Below are 22,500 nucleotides of genomic sequence, written 5' to 3'. Positions count from 1 at the left end.
CAATTCATCCCATCATCCAGATCATTAATAAAGATGTTTAACACAACTGGCCCTAGGACCGACCCCTGGGACACTCTGCTTGATACCAGCTGCCAACTAGACATGGAGCCATTGATCACTACCCGTTGAGCCTGACAATCTAGCCAGCTTTCAGTCCACCTTATAGTTCATCAGGGCTGGCTCCAGGGTTTTGGCCACCCCAAGCAGCCAAAACCACACAAAAAAAAAAAAAAAAAAAAAAAAAAAAAAAAAAAAGCCACGATCACGATCTGCGGCGGCAATTCGGCGGGAAGTCCTTCACTCCAAGCCGGAGTGAGGGACCGTCCGCTGAATTGCCGCCGAATACCTGCACCTGCCGCCCCTCTCCGGAGCGGCCGCCCCAAGCACATGCTTGAGAAGCTGGTGCCTGGAGCCGGCCCTGGTTCATTCATCCAATCCATATTTCTTTAACTTGCTGGCAAGAATACTGTGGGAGATCGTATCAAAAGCTTTGCTAAAGTCAAGATATATCACATCCACCACTTTCCCCATATCCACAGAGCCAGTTATCTCATCATAGAAGGCAATCAGGTTGGTCAGGCATGACTTGCCCTTGGTGAATCCATGCTGACTGTTCCTGATCACCTTCCTCTCCTCCAAGTGCTTCAAAATGGATTCCTTGAGGAATTGCTCCATGATTTTGCTGCGGACTGAAGTGAGGCTGACCAGTCTGTAGTTTCCTGGGTTCTCTTTCTTCCCTTTTTAAAATCTGGGCACTATATTTGCCTTTTTCCAATAGTCTGGGACCTCCCCCGATCACTACGAATTTTCAAAGATAATGGCTAATGGCTCTGCAATTGCATCAGCCAACTCCCTCAGCACCCTTGGATGCATTAGATCTGGACCCATGGACTTGTGCATGTCCAGCTTTTCTAAACAGTCCTTAACCTGTTCTTTCACCACTGAGGGCTGCTCACCTCCTCCCCATACTGTCTTGCCCAGTGCAGCAGTCTGGGAGCTGACCTTGTCTGTGAAGATGGAGGCAAAAAAAGCATGGAGTACTTCAGCTTTTTCCACATCTTCTGTAACTATGTTGCCTCCCCCATTCAGTAAGGGTCCCACACTTTCCCTGACCTTCTTGTTGTTGCTAACATACCTGTAGAAACCCTTCTTGTTACCTTCACATCCCTTGCTAGCTGCAACTCCAATTGTGCCTTGCCCTTCATGATTACACCCCTACATGCTCTAGCAATATTTTATACTCCTCCCTAGTCATCTGTCCAAATTTCCACTTCTTGTAAGCTTCCTTTTGGAGTTTAAGCTCACTGAAGATTTCACTGTTAAGCCAAGCTGGTCGCCTGCCATATTTGCTATTCTTTCTGCACATTGGGATGGTTTGTTCCTGCGCCCTCAATAGACTTCTTTAAAATACAGCCAGCTCTCCTGGACTTCTTTACATATCAGTTCTCTAGGGGAGTCTAAGTCTGCTTTTCTGAAGTCCAGGGTCTATATTTTGCTACTCTTTCTTCCTTTTGTGAGGATCCTGAACTCAACCATCCCATGGTCACTGCTGCCTAGGTTGCCACCCAGTTCTACTTCCCCTAACAATTCTTCCCTGTTTGTAAACAGCAGGTCAAGAGGAGAACGGCCCCAGTTAATAGAGGCTGCTCTAAATAAACCAGAAATGTCCACTTCCAGACAAAGGTTATGGCATCTCATGCTGGGACTGGAGCAGGGAGGTTTTTCCAGATATAAGACTTCACTTTTCCCTACAGACAAAACTTCTGGATCCTTTCCCAGTAGAGGTAATGGAGCCAGAGGAAATTCCATCCAGTTCTAACTCTTCATTGGGGATGGCCCATCTGCACTGACAAGATTTCCACCCAGGTTTTGTTTGCAAGCTTCCCCATTTGGATAGTTACCTGAATGTGTGTCAAAGCCAACGCCTTCCCAGCTCATTCCATAGCGAGTGATGAATGGAGCTTGCAAAGAAGCAAAGGGAAGGGAACGTGGAGGTGCACAAGAAAGGAGAAGTTCTGTGCTGGGGTCTAGGAGACATGGGATTCCCCTTTGATTTGGATGCAACTGAATCTCACTAAGACTCCCAATGCTGTTCTCAGATGGATAAAAACACTCAGGGGACAAGGCACCTCAGGAGCTACAACAGACCCAGATGGATGTGACTTTTGGATGCTGGTATTGGAACAGAATAGAGGATCTCTTACCATCTTGGTGCTGGTAGTGACAGCGGACACGGATAGACTAAAATTTTGAGTTGTGGGGCTGGGTTTTCTTGTGCTTTTAATCCATCTCCTGTACTCCTCTCTCACCTGAAGAATAAGGGACATGGTCACTACATCATGTAACTAACACCCTCAGACCAGGCCACTGCTAGGCCCGTGAAGTCACTGGGTGGCTGATGACGCGCCAGGGGCATTACCTGGCGATTGAGGAGACAGTGCACCAGGAAGATGAAGGCTCCCTGCAGGCTGTTGACAATGGTGAATAAATACGCCATGACCATTTTTGCTGAGCCGACTTGGAAGAGACCAAGACTCCATGTGCAGCCCAGAATGAATAGCTGGGCGATAGCTTTAAAAGTCAGTAGTCTGGATAAAGGCAGACGGAGAGATCCTGTTAGAACGACCTTGTGGTGACTGAGTCAGGGGGCTCTCGGCAGTGTGGGGGAAAACAGCTGGCACCCACTTTACTGTATCTTAGGGTTACTGTCAAGACGAACACAATGGCAACTTATGCCTATAAATCTCAATTACAATATTGTGCCCAACCATCATCCCCCAACACACACCTTCCCCTCCCACAGGTGGCTCTTCCAAAGCAAATGGTTCAACCTCTCATTACGTGCATGCCACACTCTGAATGTGCCGCAGGACTTACTGCAAGAGCCTCACTGATCTAGCAGTCTCTTCCATACCATTACTTCCACTGACTTCCGCGGGCTTTGGAACAGACTGCAACTGTCATCTCAATATCCATCCAGGGACCAACATGATGCACATGGCAGAAAAGTATCTCCCATGAGGATCCTTTACTGCCATAGACTCTCCTCTCCTCTCTCCTAACCTGAGCCTTCAATTGCCACCCTGGCTGTGCTGTGTCTAATTTAAGGTCCAAAACAGCATACCCTTATTCATGCAAATTGTCCTTATTTTGGCAGATGGTCCCGTGATGTGAATTTATCAGCTCCTTGGGCAGTGAGACTGTTACTCTCTCATCGAGCAGAAAGTCGCCAAGATAACCTGGAAACCCTACAGTGGCATGTGCTCAGCTGTATGGTGGCAGCAATCTGTGGGGAATCCCACAGGAATTCCCATACAGGAGGCTCACTGGACCCTTCTAGTAGATTTAGTGCTGTCCTACCTGGTGTCTTTGAGAGTGGACACATCTTCATTAAGGGAGGAGAGTTTGTCTCTCAGGATCCAGAGGGTTACAAGAAAAAATGATAAATTTATCTGTGGAAACAGCATGAAATATTCCTTGTAAAACATGCCAGCCAAGGCCAATCTCTCTGGGATGAGACTGCTGCACACCAGTGACTGCTCTCTGGGTCATACACCATCCCCTGCCAGATCTTGATCCCAGGCTGTGCAGGGAACTATTGGCATAGGCAGGGCTGCAATGCATCACATGTGATCCTACAGCCACAGGGCCACATTCTGCTCTTATCTGAATCTGGAGTGACTCCACTGATTCCAATGGAGTCTGCAGTTATTCCAGATTTAGTGCCATGTGATTTGGCCCAAAGCTTCTAGATCCCGTCTATAGAGTATTCCCTTCAATTCTGAGACTGCAATTAATTCTTAATCCGCTGCCTGAGATGGGGAGGAATCTGCAAGGACATTTACTACCTTTATCCCTTACAACGCATGCACCCTTCCTGCAACACATGTACCCTTCCATCCTCAAACTCCCCACGCTGCATCCACCTTCCCTTCCCCCATCACTTGGATTATTTACCGGCCAGGCTGGACAAGGCAAGGGACAAAACTATCCTCATTCCGGCAGAGGTCCCACTTCCTTCCATGGCAGCATTGCATTAGTAATGACATATCATAATTATTATTAATCATATTATGGTAGCACCCAGAGGCTCCAGCTGAGACTGCACTGGGTTCTGTACTCACACCTAGAAAGGGGCAGCTCCTGTCCTGAGCATTTGTTTGCAAAATAACTAGGCAAGACCACAGGCACCAGCTTCCCCGAGCCCCAGAGTGCTCAACACCCTGCTCAGCCCCAGGCCCGACCCCCACCTGACCCCTTCTCCCAAGTCCCCACCCCACCTCTTCCCACTCCCGTTTGTTCCCAGCCCCGCCACCACCCCCACCCCACCCTTCTCCAAGCCCCTGCCTCTTCCCACACAGTTCTGCCCCCTTCCTCCCAGCTCCTCTTGCACACCACAGAACAACTGATTGCGGCAGTGGGATGGAGGGGAAGGAGTTGATCAGTGGGGCTGCTGGCAGGCAGGAGGCACGGAGCAGGTAGTGAGGGAGCTGGCTGCCAGTGGGTGCTGAGCATCCACTAATTTTTTTCGGTGCCTATGGGCAAGACAGACATAGGGTGGGAGGAGAAACAGAGGTACAGCGAGGGGAAGCTACTTCCCAAGTTAACACAGCAGGCCAGTGGCAGAGTCAGGTCTCCTGACTCACAACCCAGTGCCCGACCCATTCACCCTGACTGCCTCCATAGAATGTAGGCTGTTGTGTTAGGGGGAAATCCTGCACTGGCCAAAGAGGGGTGGATGAAATGGGATCTTATAGGATCCTTTCATCTTAAATTCTCTGGGAGATATTCTTCTCTTGGCTCCACTGGAGTCCACAGGGTTGCAGAGGTGAGAGGAGAATGGGGCCCTGTGGTTCTGTGAGGTACCCACCAGGATTATGGCACAGACTGGTCCCAGGAAGCTCCAAATAAAGCCTCTCTCCAGGTTGAGCCAGCAGCTAAAGGGAGGAGAGATGTAGAGGTACAGTGACATTAACATGAATTCTTTAGTACTTTTGGCTGCTGGGGTAGAGAAGCAGATTGTTCCAGGGTAAATATAGATTCAAAGGGAATTGCTCAAAAGTTTTGGAGTGTCTCAAAACCACATTCTGATTTTAGAGGGCCTGAAATCAGTGGAGTTACTCCATATTTACACTAGTGTAAGTGCTCTAGTGCTCAGATGCTACAGTGACTGGCATGGAATAGGTGTCTTCATGGAGAGAGAGAGAGAAAAAGGAACAGAGTCTGGACAGCTATGTCCCAGGGTGCTCTGAGATGATGCATCCCATTGTAGAGAAGTTCAGGACCCCTGGGTGATGTGGGGGACACAGGGGTTTGGTGGATTTGAGGGGGATTGTCAGGACTTTGTACAAAGCATTGAGGACATTTTCCTGCCCACCCAGTACCACAATAAAAAAAAAAAAAAAAAAAAGCGCCAGGGATCTAGAGTCAAGCTGGCTTATGCCTCCATCCTCATTATCACTAGTGACTGAGCCATGGGAGGTGTATTATTGGGGTGCGCTTTAACTACACTCCTTGGGGGCTCAGTCTTACTGGTGAGGGGGGAAAGGTCCCAGCTTTGGCAGTCACATTGCAGGTGGAGTTACTAGTGAAAGACCTCAGCCAAAGTCAGATTTGGTGTACCCCAGTGCAACCGCATGGAAGTCACATCCTGACTCCCCTTCGGGATGGACTTGGCACTTACTATTGGGGAGTCCCATAGCCATCTGAGTTGAGTGCTGCAGAAATAGCCACTATCAGGGCTGGGGATCCGTAGCCGAACAGGTACATGAATCTCTTCTTGAACCGGTTGGCCCTGGTGTAATTCATGACCTTCAGGTTCCTGACGGTGAGGAAGAGGTGCAGCCCCTCCAGGAACATCCAAGTGAAGCAGGCCAGGAAGAGGTAGTGTAGGAAGCCAGCAATGACAGCACACACCACCTGAGGACAGGACAAGACAGAGCTCTGGGACTTTGCTTCTGGGTGGGGGGACTTTTGTGAGGATCACATAGGGTTTTTTATTAACACATCTCTCCAGTTACAGAGCTCTGCCAGAGACAATACGTTCTTCAGTCTAAGGGGGGCTTGTCTAAGGGCAAACTGGCTGGCCCTTTCAATCATTCAGAGTCCAGCCCGGTCCTGATCTCCACTCAGAAAAGATGGTTTCTGGGAGTTGTAGTTCCCAAATGAATCATGGAAATTGTTGGATACTGTGAGGAATCCTAGGAAAGGGAGCAGGGATATAAACAAGTTCCTGGTCCTCATAATAGGGAGAGACGTGGAGGGTGTAGGTTCTCTTCTCTATATCTGCTTTAGGGTATAGGTGTCTTGCATCTGCCCATCAGTGTGGGGGCAGAGAGGACAGGCAGGGGACTGTGACTCTGGAAATGTGGGTTCCTTTGTCTGAGTGATGGAGCCAACAAAGAAAAGGGAAGGTTTTCACCCATAGAGATTTCTTTTGGAGGGGAGTAGATAATTATTTCTGTGGACTAAAGAGCATGGAATAAATGTTACCATCCAGCTGAGGGTATAAAAAGGTGCTGGGGTGAGGGGAGCTTTAGAAATGCTGACAGAGGATCTGGACACAGCTCAATTTTAAACCAAGAATAAAAGTGGATAACAGACCTGACTACCGGTGCGGGTCACCGCGGTGAGGAAGAGCAGGTTGGCCAGGAAGAGGCAGAGGCAGAGCTGCAGGTGGAGGGAGGTGCTGATGTTGCGGATGGAGCGGCACAGGAGGAAGGTGAGGATGGCAAGGAGGAGACACAGCATGGAAAGGGTCAGTCCCATGTAGGTGATGATGGTCAGTGGGTAACTCTCCTGTAACACAGCAGAGGGAGAATCACCAGTGAGCCCTATGACCCTATATGGAATATGGGTGAGCATTTATATTATGCAACAGAGTCCTGTGGCACCTTTAATACTAACAGATGTATTGGAGCATAAGCTTTCGTGGGTGAATACCCAATACAGCTGTTAGTCTCAAAGGTGCCACAGGACACTCTGTTGCTTTTTACAGATCCAGACGAACACGGCTACCTCTCTGATACATTTATATTATGGATACCAATATTACAAAATTGCAATGAATCTTACAAGGTATGCCATGTAAGATATCAGTAGAAAAGTTATGATTTACTAAGTATGAGAATCTTGTTTATATGTATGTATCCTCTTTGCATCGTGAGTTATAAATGTGTGTGATATATCTCTGCTGTGTTTCTGGGTGACACCCCCAGACAGATTGGCATCAGCACTGTACAGTCTGTTTGATGGCCCATCAAGGGTAATTAGCTATACCAGCGTTTCTCAAATTGGGGTCCATGAGCCCCGCTGACCAAGTCCTCCACCTCCCTCCCAGTGTCTTCTGCACGCTGGGGAACAGCTGTTCAGAGGCATTGAGGAGGCGCTGGGAGGGAGGGGAAGTGGGAGGGGAGGTTACTATGCAGCGTTCAACCGGGCAAAATTCCCACTGATTTTGCCCAGATCAGAAGCTCCGAGTCCAGCCCTTTGATCTGAGTCTCACAGTGAGATACCTCCACTTCGGTGTGACCCATAAGGAGTGCGAAGCTGGAGAGATGGTCACAGCTGCAGATGGTGTGAGTGCTGTTCGTGTGGAGAACAGTGCAGCCATCCTCAGCCCAGGTGCCTTTCCCAGCGATGAATTTCCAGTGAACGCAGTGAGCCTCTTCCTCCTCTTTCTTCGCCTGGAAACAAAAACACCATCATCCTCTTCCTCCTCCTCCTCACTGGATCATGGGGAGAACACGGTTTCTTTTGTCACACATCTCTAATAGACAATAAGAAACCTGAATTCACCAACAGCTTCATGGCTCTCATTGTGCTGCACCTAACAGCCATTTGGGACATCTCATTGGCAGTGGAAATACAAGTGAGATCCTCCAGTTCCAATAGCAAAAACAAGCCCCCAATCCCAGAGCTAAAGTGGTAATTCCCTTAACTCTGAGCACTGAAGGGTCTATGACACACAATTTTGCAGTTCCAATTTGAGCCATTAAAGGCATTCACACACCTGCCCACAAATATCCACATGCGCCCTAACAAGTTCATTACTTTATCAAAGAAGGCACCATCTCATGCTGTTTTCCTGAACTCTGCTATCTATAGGGCAGAGGTCCCCAAACTGTGGGGTGTTGCCCCTAGAGGGACACAGAGGAACCTTCAGATGGACATGACAGGCCTCGGGTCAGCCACCATGGGGGGCAGAGAGGGAGCACCACCCAGCCCCTTCCCACCCTGAGCTCTGCTCTGGTCCCACCAGTAGCCGCATCCCCAACTTCCAGCCCCATGTCTGGCAGCGTCCCCAGATTCAGCATGGCTCCATTCACAGCCCCAGCCTCTTGCAGCTCCATTCCCAGCCTAGGATGGGGGAAGGGGCGGGGCTGGGAACAGAGCTGCACCTAGCCATGGGCTCGGCTGCTGGCCCCACCACAGCCTGGTCGCTGCGCCACTCCCGCCCCCAGCCTCAGCCTCCAGCCATGGCTCTGGTCCTGCTCCTGGCCCCAGACCCACCCCCCACCTGAATCCCCAGCCTCAGCCCCCTTATCCCTGTCTGTGTCCTTTCCCACCTCCCCCGAGCTGCAGCCCCGCTCCCGGCCCTGGCTCAGGGGGAGGGGCGTGAATGGGCTGGAGGGGTGCGACCCTCAAAAGTTTGGGGACCACTGCTATAGGGAGTTGCCTTCCAATTATTCCTGCTCTAAGGGGTGAGCCAGACAGTTGTTACTCCTGAGCATTTTACATGATGAATCATAATCCAATCAGGCCTGGTGTGAACCCTATGTAACGTCCTCCCCAGAACAGCCCCCGTGTCAGGACTGAAGAAGCTCCCTCTCTTTCTCAGATAACTGTTTCTCAGTCCAGAAAGACAACACAACTCAGATGCCCTGCAGGAGATATACCTTTTAAGTGACCACCTGGAGCCCTGGGCACAGAGCAAAGTAAAAAGATCTACACTCACCTGTCTATGGCGCAGAGTGAAGTTCACAGGTTTGGAGATATTCATGGGCCTCCCATCTCCAATAGCCCCACTCACCACCCTGGAATTCAGGTGAAAATTCCTCAATTTCAGCCAGCCTCCACTGAAGTGACATCACTTGCAGGAAAATAACTTTAAAAAACTAGACAAAGCCCAATCCCTTCCCCCACCCATGCACAGGTAAGCCATAAAGTAGCAGTTTATAGAATCATAGAACATTAGGGTTGGAAGGGACCTCAGGAGGTCATCTAGTCCAATCCCCTGCTCAAAGCAGGACCAACACCAACTAAATCATCACAGCCAGGGCTTTGTCAAGCCAGACCTTAAAAACCTCTAAGGATGGAGATTCTACCACCTCCCTAGGTAATGCATTCCAGTGCTTCACCACCCTCCTAGTGAAATAGTGTTTCCTAATATCCAACCTAAACCTCCTCCACTGCAACCTGAGACCATTACTCCTTGTTCTGTCATCTGGTACCACTGAGAACAGCCGAGCTTCATCCTCTTTGGAACCCCCCTTCAGGTACCGGAAGGCTGCTATCAAATCCTCCCTCACTCTTCTCTTCTGCAGACTAAATAACCACAGTTCCCTCAGCCTCTTCTCGTAAGTCATGTGCCTCAGCCCCTTAATCATTTTTGTTGCCCTCTGCTGGACTCTCTCCAATTTGTCCACATCCCTTCTGTAGTGGGGGGACCAAAACTGGACACAGTACTCCAGGTATGGCCTCACCAGTGCCAAATAGAGGGGAATAATTACTTCCCTCGATCTGCTGGCAATGCTCCTACTAATACAGCCCAATATGCCTTTGGCCTTCTTGGCAACAAGGGCACACTGCTGACTTGTATCCAGCTTCTCATCTACTTTAATCCCGAGGTCCTTTTCTGCAGAACTACTACTTAGCCAGTCGGTCTGTAGCAGTGCATAGGATTCTTCCGACCTAAGTGCAGGACTCTGCACTTGTCCTTGTTGAACCTCAGATTTCTTTTGGCCCAATCCTCCAATTTGTCTAGGTCACTCTGGACCCTATCCCTACCCTCCAGTGTATCTACATCTCCCCCAAGCTTAGTGTCATTTCCGGACTTGCTGAGGGTGCAATTCATCCCATCATCCAGATCATTAATAAAGATGTTTAACACAACTGGCCCTAGGACCGACCCCTGGGACACTCTGCTTGATACCAGCTGCCAACTAGACATGGAGCCATTGATCACTACCCGTTGAGCCTGACAATCTAGCCAGCTTTCAGTCCACCTTATAGTTCATCAGGGCTGGCTCCAGGGTTTTGGCCACCCCAAGCAGCCAAAACCACACAAAAAAAAAAAAAAAAAAAAAAAAAAAAAAAAAAAAAAGCCACGATCACGATCTGCGGCGGCAATTCGGCGGGAAGTCCTTCACTCCAAGCCGGAGTGAGGGACCGTCCGCTGAATTGCCGCCGAATACCTGCACCTGCCGCCCCTCTCCGGAGCGGCCGCCCCAAGCACATGCTTGAGAAGCTGGTGCCTGGAGCCGGCCCTGGTTCATTCATCCAATCCATATTTCTTTAACTTGCTGGCAAGAATACTGTGGGAGATCGTATCAAAAGCTTTGCTAAAGTCAAGATATATCACATCCACCACTTTCCCCATATCCACAGAGCCAGTTATCTCATCATAGAAGGCAATCAGGTTGGTCAGGCATGACTTGCCCTTGGTGAATCCATGCTGACTGTTCCTGATCACCTTCCTCTCCTCCAAGTGCTTCAAAATGGATTCCTTGAGGAATTGCTCCATGATTTTGCTGCGGACTGAAGTGAGGCTGACCAGTCTGTAGTTTCCTGGGTTCTCTTTCTTCCCTTTTTAAAATCTGGGCACTATATTTGCCTTTTTCCAATAGTCTGGGACCTCCCCCGATCACTACGAATTTTCAAAGATAATGGCTAATGGCTCTGCAATTGCATCAGCCAACTCCCTCAGCACCCTTGGATGCATTAGATCTGGACCCATGGACTTGTGCATGTCCAGCTTTTCTAAACAGTCCTTAACCTGTTCTTTCACCACTGAGGGCTGCTCACCTCCTCCCCATACTGTCTTGCCCAGTGCAGCAGTCTGGGAGCTGACCTTGTCTGTGAAGATGGAGGCAAAAAAAGCATGGAGTACTTCAGCTTTTTCCACATCTTCTGTAACTATGTTGCCTCCCCCATTCAGTAAGGGTCCCACACTTTCCCTGACCTTCTTGTTGTTGCTAACATACCTGTAGAAACCCTTCTTGTTACCTTCACATCCCTTGCTAGCTGCAACTCCAATTGTGCCTTGCCCTTCATGATTACACCCCTACATGCTCTAGCAATATTTTATACTCCTCCCTAGTCATCTGTCCAAATTTCCACTTCTTGTAAGCTTCCTTTTGGAGTTTAAGCTCACTGAAGATTTCACTGTTAAGCCAAGCTGGTCGCCTGCCATATTTGCTATTCTTTCTGCACATTGGGATGGTTTGTTCCTGCGCCCTCAATAGACTTCTTTAAAATACAGCCAGCTCTCCTGGACTTCTTTACATATCAGTTCTCTAGGGGAGTCTAAGTCTGCTTTTCTGAAGTCCAGGGTCTATATTTTGCTACTCTTTCTTCCTTTTGTGAGGATCCTGAACTCAACCATCCCATGGTCACTGCTGCCTAGGTTGCCACCCAGTTCTACTTCCCCTAACAATTCTTCCCTGTTTGTAAACAGCAGGTCAAGAGGAGAACGGCCCCAGTTAATAGAGGCTGCTCTAAATAAACCAGAAATGTCCACTTCCAGACAAAGGTTATGGCATCTCATGCTGGGACTGGAGCAGGGAGGTTTTTCCAGATATAAGACTTCACTTTTCCCTACAGACAAAACTTCTGGATCCTTTCCCAGTAGAGGTAATGGAGCCAGAGGAAATTCCATCCAGTTCTAACTCTTCATTGGGGATGGCCCATCTGCACTGACAAGATTTCCACCCAGGTTTTGTTTGCAAGCTTCCCCATTTGGATAGTTACCTGAATGTGTGTCAAAGCCAACGCCTTCCCAGCTCATTCCATAGCGAGTGATGAATGGAGCTTGCAAAGAAGCAAAGGGAAGGGAACGTGGAGGTGCACAAGAAAGGAGAAGTTCTGTGCTGGGGTCTAGGAGACATGGGATTCCCCTTTGATTTGGATGCAACTGAATCTCACTAAGACTCCCAATGCTGTTCTCAGATGGATAAAAACACTCAGGGGACAAGGCACCTCAGGAGCTACAACAGACCCAGATGGATGTGACTTTTGGATGCTGGTATTGGAACAGAATAGAGGATCTCTTACCATCTTGGTGCTGGTAGTGACAGCGGACACGGATAGACTAAAATTTTGAGTTGTGGGGCTGGGTTTTCTTGTGCTTTTAATCCATCTCCTGTACTCCTCTCTCACCTGGAGAATAAGGGACATGGTCACTACATCATGTAACTAACACCCTCAGACCAGGCCACTGCTAGGCCCGTGAAGTCACTGGGTGGCTGATGACGCGCCAGGGGCATTACCTGGCGATTGAGGAGACAGTGCACCAGGAAGATGAAGGCTCCCTGCAGGCTGTTGACAATGGTGAATAAATACGCCATGACCATTTTTGCTGAGCCGACTTGGAAGAGACCAAGACTCCATGTGCAGCCCAGAATGAATAGCTGGGCGATAGCTTTAAAAGTCAGTAGTCTGGATAAAGGCAGACGGAGAGATCCTGTTAGAACGACCTTGTGGTGACTGAGTCAGGGGGCTCTCGGCAGTGTGGGGGAAAACAGCTGGCACCCACTTTACTGTATCTTAGGGTTACTGTCAAGACGAACACAATGGCAACTTATGCCTATAAATCTCAATTACAATATTGTGCCCAACCATCATCCCCCAACACACACCTTCCCCTCCCACAGGTGGCTCTTCCAAAGCAAATGGTTCAACCTCTCATTACGTGCATGCCACACTCTGAATGTGCCGCAGGACTTACTGCAAGAGCCTCACTGATCTAGCAGTCTCTTCCATACCATTACTTCCACTGACTTCCGCGGGCTTTGGAACAGACTGCAACTGTCATCTCAATATCCATCCAGGGACCAACATGATGCACATGGCAGAAAAGTATCTCCCATGAGGATCCTTTACTGCCATAGACTCTCCTCTCCTCTCTCCTAACCTGAGCCTTCAATTGCCACCCTGGCTGTGCTGTGTCTAATTTAAGGTCCAAAACAGCATACCCTTATTCATGCAAATTGTCCTTATTTTGGCAGATGGTCCCGTGATGTGAATTTATCAGCTCCTTGGGCAGTGAGACTGTTACTCTCTCATCGAGCAGAAAGTCGCCAAGATAACCTGGAAACCCTACAGTGGCATGTGCTCAGCTGTATGGTGGCAGCAATCTGTGGGGAATCCCACAGGAATTCCCATACAGGAGGCTCACTGGACCCTTCTAGTAGATTTAGTGCTGTCCTACCTGGTGTCTTTGAGAGTGGACACATCTTCATTAAGGGAGGAGAGTTTGTCTCTCAGGATCCAGAGGGTTACAAGAAAAAATGATAAATTTATCTGTGGAAACAGCATGAAATATTCCTTGTAAAACATGCCAGCCAAGGCCAATCTCTCTGGGATGAGACTGCTGCACACCAGTGACTGCTCTCTGGGTCATACACCATCCCCTGCCAGATCTTGATCCCAGGCTGTGCAGGGAACTATTGGCATAGGCAGGGCTGCAATGCATCACATGTGATCCTACAGCCACAGGGCCACATTCTGCTCTTATCTGAATCTGGAGTGACTCCACTGATTCCAATGGAGTCTGCAGTTATTCCAGATTTAGTGCCATGTGATTTGGCCCAAAGCTTCTAGATCCCGTCTATAGAGTATTCCCTTCAATTCTGAGACTGCAATTAATTCTTAATCCGCTGCCTGAGATGGGGAGGAATCTGCAAGGACATTTACTACCTTTATCCCTTACAACGCATGCACCCTTCCTGCAACACATGTACCCTTCCATCCTCAAACTCCCCACGCTGCATCCACCTTCCCTTCCCCCATCACTTGGATTATTTACCGGCCAGGCTGGACAAGGCAAGGGACAAAACTATCCTCATTCCGGCAGAGGTCCCACTTCCTTCCATGGCAGCATTGCATTAGTAATGACATATCATAATTATTATTAATCATATTATGGTAGCACCCAGAGGCTCCAGCTGAGACTGCACTGGGTTCTGTACTCACACCTAGAAAGGGGCAGCTCCTGTCCTGAGCATTTGTTTGCAAAATAACTAGGCAAGACCACAGGCACCAGCTTCCCCGAGCCCCAGAGTGCTCAACACCCTGCTCAGCCCCAGGCCCGACCCCCACCTGACCCCTTCTCCCAAGTCCCCACCCCACCTCTTCCCACTCCCGTTTGTTCCCAGCCCCGCCACCACCCCCACCCCACCCTTCTCCAAGCCCCTGCCTCTTCCCACACAGTTCTGCCCCCTTCCTCCCAGCTCCTCTTGCACACCACAGAACAACTGATTGCGGCAGTGGGATGGAGGGGAAGGAGTTGATCAGTGGGGCTGCTGGCAGGCAGGAGGCACGGAGCAGGTAGTGAGGGAGCTGGCTGCCAGTGGGTGCTGAGCATCCACTAATTTTTTTCGGTGCCTATGGGCAAGACAGACATAGGGTGGGAGGAGAAACAGAGGTACAGCGAGGGGAAGCTACTTCCCAAGTTAACACAGCAGGCCAGTGGCAGAGTCAGGTCTCCTGACTCACAACCCAGTGCCCGACCCATTCACCCTGACTGCCTCCATAGAATGTAGGCTGTTGTGTTAGGGGGAAATCCTGCACTGGCCAAAGAGGGGTGGATGAAATGGGATCTTATAGGATCCTTTCATCTTAAATTCTCTGGGAGATATTCTTCTCTTGGCTCCACTGGAGTCCACAGGGTTGCAGAGGTGAGAGGAGAATGGGGCCCTGTGGTTCTGTGAGGTACCCACCAGGATTATGGCACAGACTGGTCCCAGGAAGCTCCAAATAAAGCCTCTCTCCAGGTTGAGCCAGCAGCTAAAGGGAGGAGAGATGTAGAGGTACAGTGACATTAACATGAATTCTTTAGTACTTTTGGCTGCTGGGGTAGAGAAGCAGATTGTTCCAGGGTAAATATAGATTCAAAGGGAATTGCTCAAAAGTTTTGGAGTGTCTCAAAACCACATTCTGATTTTAGAGGGCCTGAAATCAGTGGAGTTACTCCATATTTACACTAGTGTAAGTGCTCTAGTGCTCAGATGCTACAGTGACTGGCATGGAATAGGTGTCTTCATGGAGAGAGAGAGAGAAAAAGGAACAGAGTCTGGACAGCTATGTCCCAGGGTGCTCTGAGATGATGCATCCCATTGTAGAGAAGTTCAGGACCCCTGGGTGATGTGGGGGACACAGGGGTTTGGTGGATTTGAGGGGGATTGTCAGGACTTTGTACAAAGCATTGAGGACATTTTCCTGCCCACCCAGTACCACAATAAAAAAAAAAAAAAAAAAAAGCGCCAGGGATCTAGAGTCAAGCTGGCTTATGCCTCCATCCTCATTATCACTAGTGACTGAGCCATGGGAGGTGTATTATTGGGGTGCGCTTTAACTACACTCCTTGGGGGCTCAGTCTTACTGGTGAGGGGGGAAAGGTCCCAGCTTTGGCAGTCACATTGCAGGTGGAGTTACTAGTGAAAGACCTCAGCCAAAGTCAGATTTGGTGTACCCCAGTGCAACCGCATGGAAGTCACATCCTGACTCCCCTTCGGGATGGACTTGGCACTTACTATTGGGGAGTCCCATAGCCATCTGAGTTGAGTGCTGCAGAAATAGCCACTATCAGGGCTGGGGATCCGTAGCCGAACAGGTACATGAATCTCTTCTTGAACCGGTTGGCCCTGGTGTAATTCATGACCTTCAGGTTCCTGACGGTGAGGAAGAGGTGCAGCCCCTCCAGGAACATCCAAGTGAAGCAGGCCAGGAAGAGGTAGTGTAGGAAGCCAGCAATGACAGCACACACCACCTGAGGACAGGACAAGACAGAGCTCTGGGACTTTGCTTCTGGGTGGGGGGACTTTTGTGAGGATCACATAGGGTTTTTTATTAACACATCTCTCCAGTTACAGAGCTCTGCCAGAGACAATACGTTCTTCAGTCTAAGGGGGGCTTGTCTAAGGGCAAACTGGCTGGCCCTTTCAATCATTCAGAGTCCAGCCCGGTCCTGATCTCCACTCAGAAAAGATGGTTTCTGGGAGTTGTAGTTCCCAAATGAATCATGGAAATTGTTGGATACTGTGAGGAATCCTAGGAAAGGGAGCAGGGATATAAACAAGTTCCTGGTCCTCATAATAGGGAGAGACGTGGAGGGTGTAGGTTCTCTTCTCTATATCTGCTTTAGGGTATAGGTGTCTTGCATCTGCCCATCAGTGTGGGGGCAGAGAGGACAGGCAGGGGACTGTGACTCTGGAAATGTGGGTTCCTTTGTCTGAGTGATGGAGCCAACAAAGAAAAGGGAAGGTTTTCACCCATAGAGATTTCTTTTGGAGGGGAGTAGATAATTATTTCTGTGGACTAAAGAGCATGGAATAAATGTTACCATCCAGCTGAGGGTATAAAAAGGTGCTGGGGTGAGGGGAGCTTTAGAAATGCTGACAGAGGATCTGGACACAGCTCAATTTTAAACCAAGAATAAAAGTGGATAACAGACCTGACTACCGGTGCGGGTCACCGCGGTGAGGAAGAGCAGGTTGGCCAGGAAGAGGCAGAGGCAGAGCTGCAGGTGGAGGGAGGTGCTGATGTTGCGGATGGAGCGGCACAGGAGGAAGGTGAGGATGGCAAGGAGGAGACACAGCATGGAAAGGGTCAGTCCCATGTAGGTGATGATGGTCAGTGGGTAACTCTCCTGTAACACAGCAGAGGGAGAATCACCAGTGAGCCCTATGACCCTATATGGAATATGGGTGAGCATTTATATTATGCAACAGAGTCCTGTGGCACCTTTAATACTAACAGATGTATTGGAGCATAAGCTTTCGTGGGTGAATACCCAATACAGCTGTTAGTCTCAAAGGTGCCACAGGACACTCTGTTGCTTTTTACAGATCCAGACGAACACGGCTACCTCTCTGATACATTTATATTATGGATACCAATATTACAAAATTGCAATGAATCTTACAAGGTATGCCATGTAAGATATCAGTAGAAAAGTTATGATTTACTAAGTATGAGAATCTTGTTTATATGTATGTATCCTCTTTGCATCGTGAGTTATAAATGTGTGTGATATATCTCTGCTGTGTTTCTGGGTGACACCCCCAGACAGATTGGCATCAGCACTGTACAGTCTGTTTGATGGCCCATCAAGGGTAATTAGCTATACCAGCGTTTCTCAAATTGGGGTCCATGAGCCCCGCTGACCAAGTCCTCCACCTCCCTCCCAGTGTCTTCTGCACGCTGGGGAACAGCTGTTCAGAGGCATTGAGGAGGCGCTGGGAGGGAGGGGAAGTGGGAGGGGAGGTTACTATGCAGCGTTCAACCGGGCAAAATTCCCACTGATTTTGCCCAGATCAGAAGCTCCGAGTCCAGCCCTTTGATCTGAGTCTCACAGTGAGATACCTCCACTTCGGTGTGACCCATAAGGAGTGCGAAGCTGGAGAGATGGTCACAGCTGCAGATGGTGTGAGTGCTGTTCGTGTGGAGAACAGTGCAGCCATCCTCAGCCCAGGTGCCTTTCCCAGCGATGAATTTCCAGTGAACGCAGTGAGCCTCTTCCTCCTCTTTCTTCGCCTGGAAACAAAAACACCATCATCCTCTTCCTCCTCCTCCTCACTGGATCATGGGGAGAACACGGTTTCTTTTGTCACACATCTCTAATAGACAATAAGAAACCTGAATTCACCAACAGCTTCATGGCTCTCATTGTGCTGCACCTAACAGCCATTTGGGACATCTCATTGGCAGTGGAAATACAAGTGAGATCCTCCAGTTCCAATAGCAAAAACAAGCCCCCAATCCCAGAGCTAAAGTGGTAATTCCCTTAACTCTGAGCACTGAAGGGTCTATGACACACAATTTTGCAGTTCCAATTTGAGCCATTAAAGGCATTCACACACCTGCCCACAAATATCCACATGCGCCCTAACAAGTTCATTACTTTATCAAAGAAGGCACCATCTCATGCTGTTTTCCTGAACTCTGCTATCTATAGGGCAGAGGTCCCCAAACTGTGGGGTGTTGCCCCTAGAGGGACACAGAGGAACCTTCAGATGGACATGACAGGCCTCGGGTCAGCCACCATGGGGGGCAGAGAGGGAGCACCACCCAGCCCCTTCCCACCCTGAGCTCTGCTCTGGTCCCACCAGTAGCCGCATCCCCAACTTCCAGCCCCATGTCTGGCAGCGTCCCCAGATTCAGCATGGCTCCATTCACAGCCCCAGCCTCTTGCAGCTCCATTCCCAGCCTAGGATGGGGGAAGGGGCGGGGCTGGGAACAGAGCTGCACCTAGCCATGGGCTCGGCTGCTGGCCCCACCACAGCCTGGTCGCTGCGCCACTCCCGCCCCCAGCCTCAGCCTCCAGCCATGGCTCTGGTCCTGCTCCTGGCCCCAGACCCACCCCCCACCTGAATCCCCAGCCTCAGCCCCCTTATCCCTGTCTGTGTCCTTTCCCACCTCCCCCGAGCTGCAGCCCCGCTCCCGGCCCTGGCTCAGGGGGAGGGGCGTGAATGGGCTGGAGGGGTGCGACCCTCAAAAGTTTGGGGACCACTGCTATAGGGAGTTGCCTTCCAATTATTCCTGCTCTAAGGGGTGAGCCAGACAGTTGTTACTCCTGAGCATTTTACATGATGAATCATAATCCAATCAGGCCTGGTGTGAACCCTATGTAACGTCCTCCCCAGAACAGCCCCCGTGTCAGGACTGAAGAAGCTCCCTCTCTTTCTCAGATAACTGTTTCTCAGTCCAGAAAGACAACACAACTCAGATGCCCTGCAGGAGATATACCTTTTAAGTGACCACCTGGAGCCCTGGGCACAGAGCAAAGTAAAAAGATCTACACTCACCTGTCTATGGCGCAGAGTGAAGTTCACAGGTTTGGAGATATTCATGGGCCTCCCATCTCCAATAGCCCCACTCACCACCCTGGAATTCAGGTGAAAATTCCTCAATTTCTCATCAGCCATTAGATCTCCCTCGTTGAGAAATCTCTTGTCAATGATGGAGTCCAGGGTGGAGTAAGAAATAAAAGCAACAGCCACAGAATCTGAAAACATGAAATGATGCTTCATCATAGAGCCAGGGACACTGAGACAAAGAAAGAGCAAGCCAGGTGCCAAAGGTCACAGTGAGTCTGGGAACAGAACCATAGAATATCAGGGACCTCAGGAGGTCATCTAGGCCAAACCACTGCTCAAAGCAGGTCAAATCCCCTGACTTTTTACCCCAGTTCCCTAAATGGCCCCCCTCAATGATTGAACTTACAACCAGGGCCGGCTCTAGGCACCAGCAAAACAAGCTGGTGCTTGGGGCGGCACATTTTTAGGGGCGGCATGGCCGGCGCCAGAATGCCGCCCCTAAAAATGTGCCCCGGCCACCCTAGCTCACCTGGTTCGTGCGCCGCGGCGGCTCGGGGTCTCCCCCTCCCTCCCAGGCTCTCAAACCTGGGAGGGAGGGGGAGATCCCAAGCGGCCGTTTCGTGCGCCGCTGCTCCCCCTCCCTCCCAGACTTGGGGGCCTGGGAGGGAGGGGGAGAAGCGGTGCCCGCGCCGCGTCCACTCGGAGTCTCCCCCTCCCTCCCAGGCTCTCAAACCTGGGAGGGAGAGGAGACTCTGAATGGCTGCGGCGCGGCTTCTCCCCCTCCCTCCCTTCCTCCTAGGCTTGAGAACCTGGGGGGAGGAGGCAGGGCTGGGGATTTGGGGAAGGGGCGGAGTTGAGACGGGGCCGGGGGTGGGGTAATTAAATAAGGGAGGGGGCGGCAAAAATCCTAGAGCCGGCCCTGCTTACAACCCTGGGTTTAGCAGACCAATGCTTAAACAACTGAGCTGTCCCTCCCTCCAGGAGTCCTGGCTAGCAGTTTGAGCTTTAACCACTAGAATATGTTGCCTCCTCCCTCTTCTTCCACAGAAGTGCTTCTGTGTTCGAAACATTGGCATGCACTATGGGAGTGTGAGTCCTAAAGTGCACTAACGTACATTAAAGCACACTAGGGAACCTTTAGTGCACACTAGTAGGATCTCTACAAACCAATTAAATGCACAGTATGTTAGTGCTCTTTAAAAAAAGTCATGCCCCCACACTGCACGTTATCCAGCTAGGTAAACAGCCCTAGATGAAGGTGAAGTCATAGTTTTTCTTGGTTAGGAGAGGCAGAAGGTCTGGTTAGTGAGGAGCTTTCCCTGGTGATAAAGAATTAAGAACCAGTCCCAGTTAGGTCATACTGGCCTGAAAATTGAAGTAAAATCGGTAAATATTATCCTGGTTCCATTCCAGAAAGTCACACACGTCAACCTGGGGTCTAGCTGGGCTCATCATCAGGACATCATGTGTTGGGCCAACGGATCTCTGATCTTTCCATTCTCTGGACCAATTCATATCCCATCAAAGCTTCTCTCTCCTCCCTGCCCCCCTTCCCCCCACATTGCTCAGTTTTATGCTGCGGGACAACCCGGAATAAAGGGCTCTGCAGAGCTCAATGGCTTGAGAAACACTGGCTCAGCCAACAAGGTCCACACTAGTGTCAGGATAACAGAGGCAAGCAAGCCAGCCTGGGGTGAGAGGAAGGGAGAACTAAGGCTGGGGTTTGGTGTTTAGTTAAAGGGGTGAGTGCCTGGGAAGCACCAAGATGTACCTTCTGTCGCTGCTCTGGTAACCGTATCGCAGTGAATGTCCATTGTCTCCTCCGGACCTGTCAGCCTGAAGACCTCATCACAGGGACCTGCAGCCGGGACAACGAGGAGCGTCTCGATAGCTGGGGAGGGAAATGGCAAAGCCTCTTGCTGCAAGGGCAAGGCAGGTTTGGAGCTCCATTCTCTCTGAATCCCACCACTCCCCACCCCTTTCTCCTCACCTCCATTTCTCTGTGTTTCCCTGAGCCCCTCTGGCTGACCTATGATCTATCATCCCTGCGTCCCCATGAAGATACCACTGTTCCAAGAGGCAGAAGGCAACTTCTCCCTGCTGCCTCACCTCTGCGCTTTAGCAGGGGAAGCAGCAAGAAGGGGTTTTGCTGGGGCAGGGAGTGAAAGGAGGACGCAATGGCAGCTACCTGTGGCGACAGGACATTGGCATTGCTTTTAAAACCGTCTCAGGCAGCTGCCATTGCTGCAAAGCCCCAGGGCTGGGTTTATGGGTGGCGGGTAGCATAGGCCGGGGAAGGCTGTGCCTCCCCAAACACCCTGGAGTGGGCCCACCCATGCTCCGTCCCCAGGCCCTCTCCTGCCTGCTTCCAGTTCCCTACTCGCTCTTCCGTGGCTGAGGCAGGAAGGCTGGGACCAGTGCTCACAAGGCCCAGGGCTTGGGACACTGGGGCGGGGACCATGCCACATCACGCTGCCTGCCCTTCCGCCCGGTGCTGCAGTTGGGGGCGCTCTGGGGCTGGGGCAGCCTGGGGGGAGGAGGGTTGCTCTGGGCTGCAGAGGAAGAGAGGGGGTGGAATGGGAGGGACGGGTCTTGGGCAGAGAGGGAGGGACCGCGGGCTAGCCTCTCTCAATGTCTCGTTCACCTGCCGCCCATGGCTGGGTTATAAACCCTGAGAGAGGGGCAGCGAGGCAGCAGTGGAGGAGCATACTTGAAAAAAATGAGTATAACCCCCTAACTCACAGCCACCACCAGGTGATGTGGGAGCCTCCCATCCTCCTCACCCATAGACTCTGTTGTCAAGTTCTGGGTCTTCATCTCCGGGGACCTCAAAGCAGCCGACAGTGCAGCCAATTCCACACTCTGCAGGAGGAACGTCACGGCAGAGGCCACCTCCCTCTTGCTCTCGTTCCCACCAGCACTGAGAGTGGAGTCATTCAGGAAAGAACCAAAGGGGCCAGCAACTTCCTGGGATTGGGAAAGGAAACACCCTGAGAAGGAGGGAGGATTTCAGTGGTTCATGATACATTCTTCAGACTACCAGGGGAACAATGACCCCTCTTAGGGACATATGGGTTCATAGTGACCTTCCCCACTCACAGGGACTGCAGCATTCTCAAAGAGGGAGCCCTTTACAGAGCGAGTGAGGCTACTGATGCTTGCTCAGGACTCCACAGTAAGTTGAAGCCAGGGTAGGGCTAACGCCCTGTGTCATTCCCTCCTCATCCCTGGTCCCTTCAGTGTACGGGCCAGAGAACATTGCAACAAATCGGCAGACATCTAGGTTCTCTCTGTGTTATCCCCGGAAGCAATTTGGATCTTCCTAGGACCAGTGGGGACAGAACCCAGATCCCCTGCCACTTAAGCTAGAGAGCATGGGCACACACTCCCCTTTTCTGAAGAGCAGCTACAATTTCTCCCAAAGTGAGACTGCTATTCCAGTGCTCAGGACATTTGGCCATAG

At 50.5% G+C, this 22,500-nt stretch overlaps 2 protein-coding genes across 3 annotated transcripts in view; both read right to left on the bottom strand.

Moving 5' to 3' along the window:
• Positions 1-22,500, bottom strand: part of LOC101941572 (adhesion G protein-coupled receptor E3-like) — a 52,556-nt gene that overhangs the window by 11,580 nt on the left and 18,476 nt on the right. For both annotated transcript variants that reach the window (XM_065575495.1, XM_065575494.1), the window contains exons 6-15: positions 21,821-22,004; positions 20,809-20,928; positions 19,026-19,225; positions 17,584-17,754; positions 16,673-16,867; positions 15,753-15,988; positions 14,940-15,006; positions 13,430-13,521; positions 12,489-12,657; positions 12,274-12,378 (exon numbers count right to left, since the gene is read on the bottom strand). In XM_065575495.1, the coding sequence (XP_065431567.1) occupies positions 12,274-12,378; positions 12,489-12,657; positions 13,430-13,521; positions 14,940-15,006; positions 15,753-15,988; positions 16,673-16,867; positions 17,584-17,754; positions 19,026-19,225; positions 20,809-20,928; positions 21,821-22,004 (1,539 nt within the window). The remainder of the gene's footprint in view (positions 1-12,273; positions 12,379-12,488; positions 12,658-13,429; positions 13,522-14,939; positions 15,007-15,752; positions 15,989-16,672; positions 16,868-17,583; positions 17,755-19,025; positions 19,226-20,808; positions 20,929-21,820; positions 22,005-22,500) is intronic.
• LOC135977167 (adhesion G protein-coupled receptor E4-like) lies at positions 1,935-9,051 on the bottom strand. Its single transcript, XM_065576451.1, has 9 exons — positions 8,957-9,051; positions 7,515-7,685; positions 6,604-6,798; positions 5,684-5,919; positions 4,871-4,937; positions 3,361-3,452; positions 2,420-2,588; positions 2,205-2,309; positions 1,935-1,961 (listed from the first exon to the last, which is right to left on the bottom strand). Exons 1-9 carry the CDS (start codon positions 8,999-9,001, stop codon positions 1,935-1,937), a joined length of 1,107 nt encoding a protein of 368 aa, XP_065432523.1. The 5' UTR covers positions 9,002-9,051.

The sequence above is a fragment of the Chrysemys picta genome, chromosome 22, assembly GCF_011386835.1.
Source record: "Chrysemys picta bellii isolate R12L10 chromosome 22, ASM1138683v2, whole genome shotgun sequence".
NCBI classification, from domain to species: Eukaryota; Metazoa; Chordata; order Testudines; family Emydidae; genus Chrysemys; species Chrysemys picta.
The sequence above is the reverse complement of the archived record's forward strand: the minus strand, read 5'-3'. Positions and strand labels throughout refer to the sequence as shown.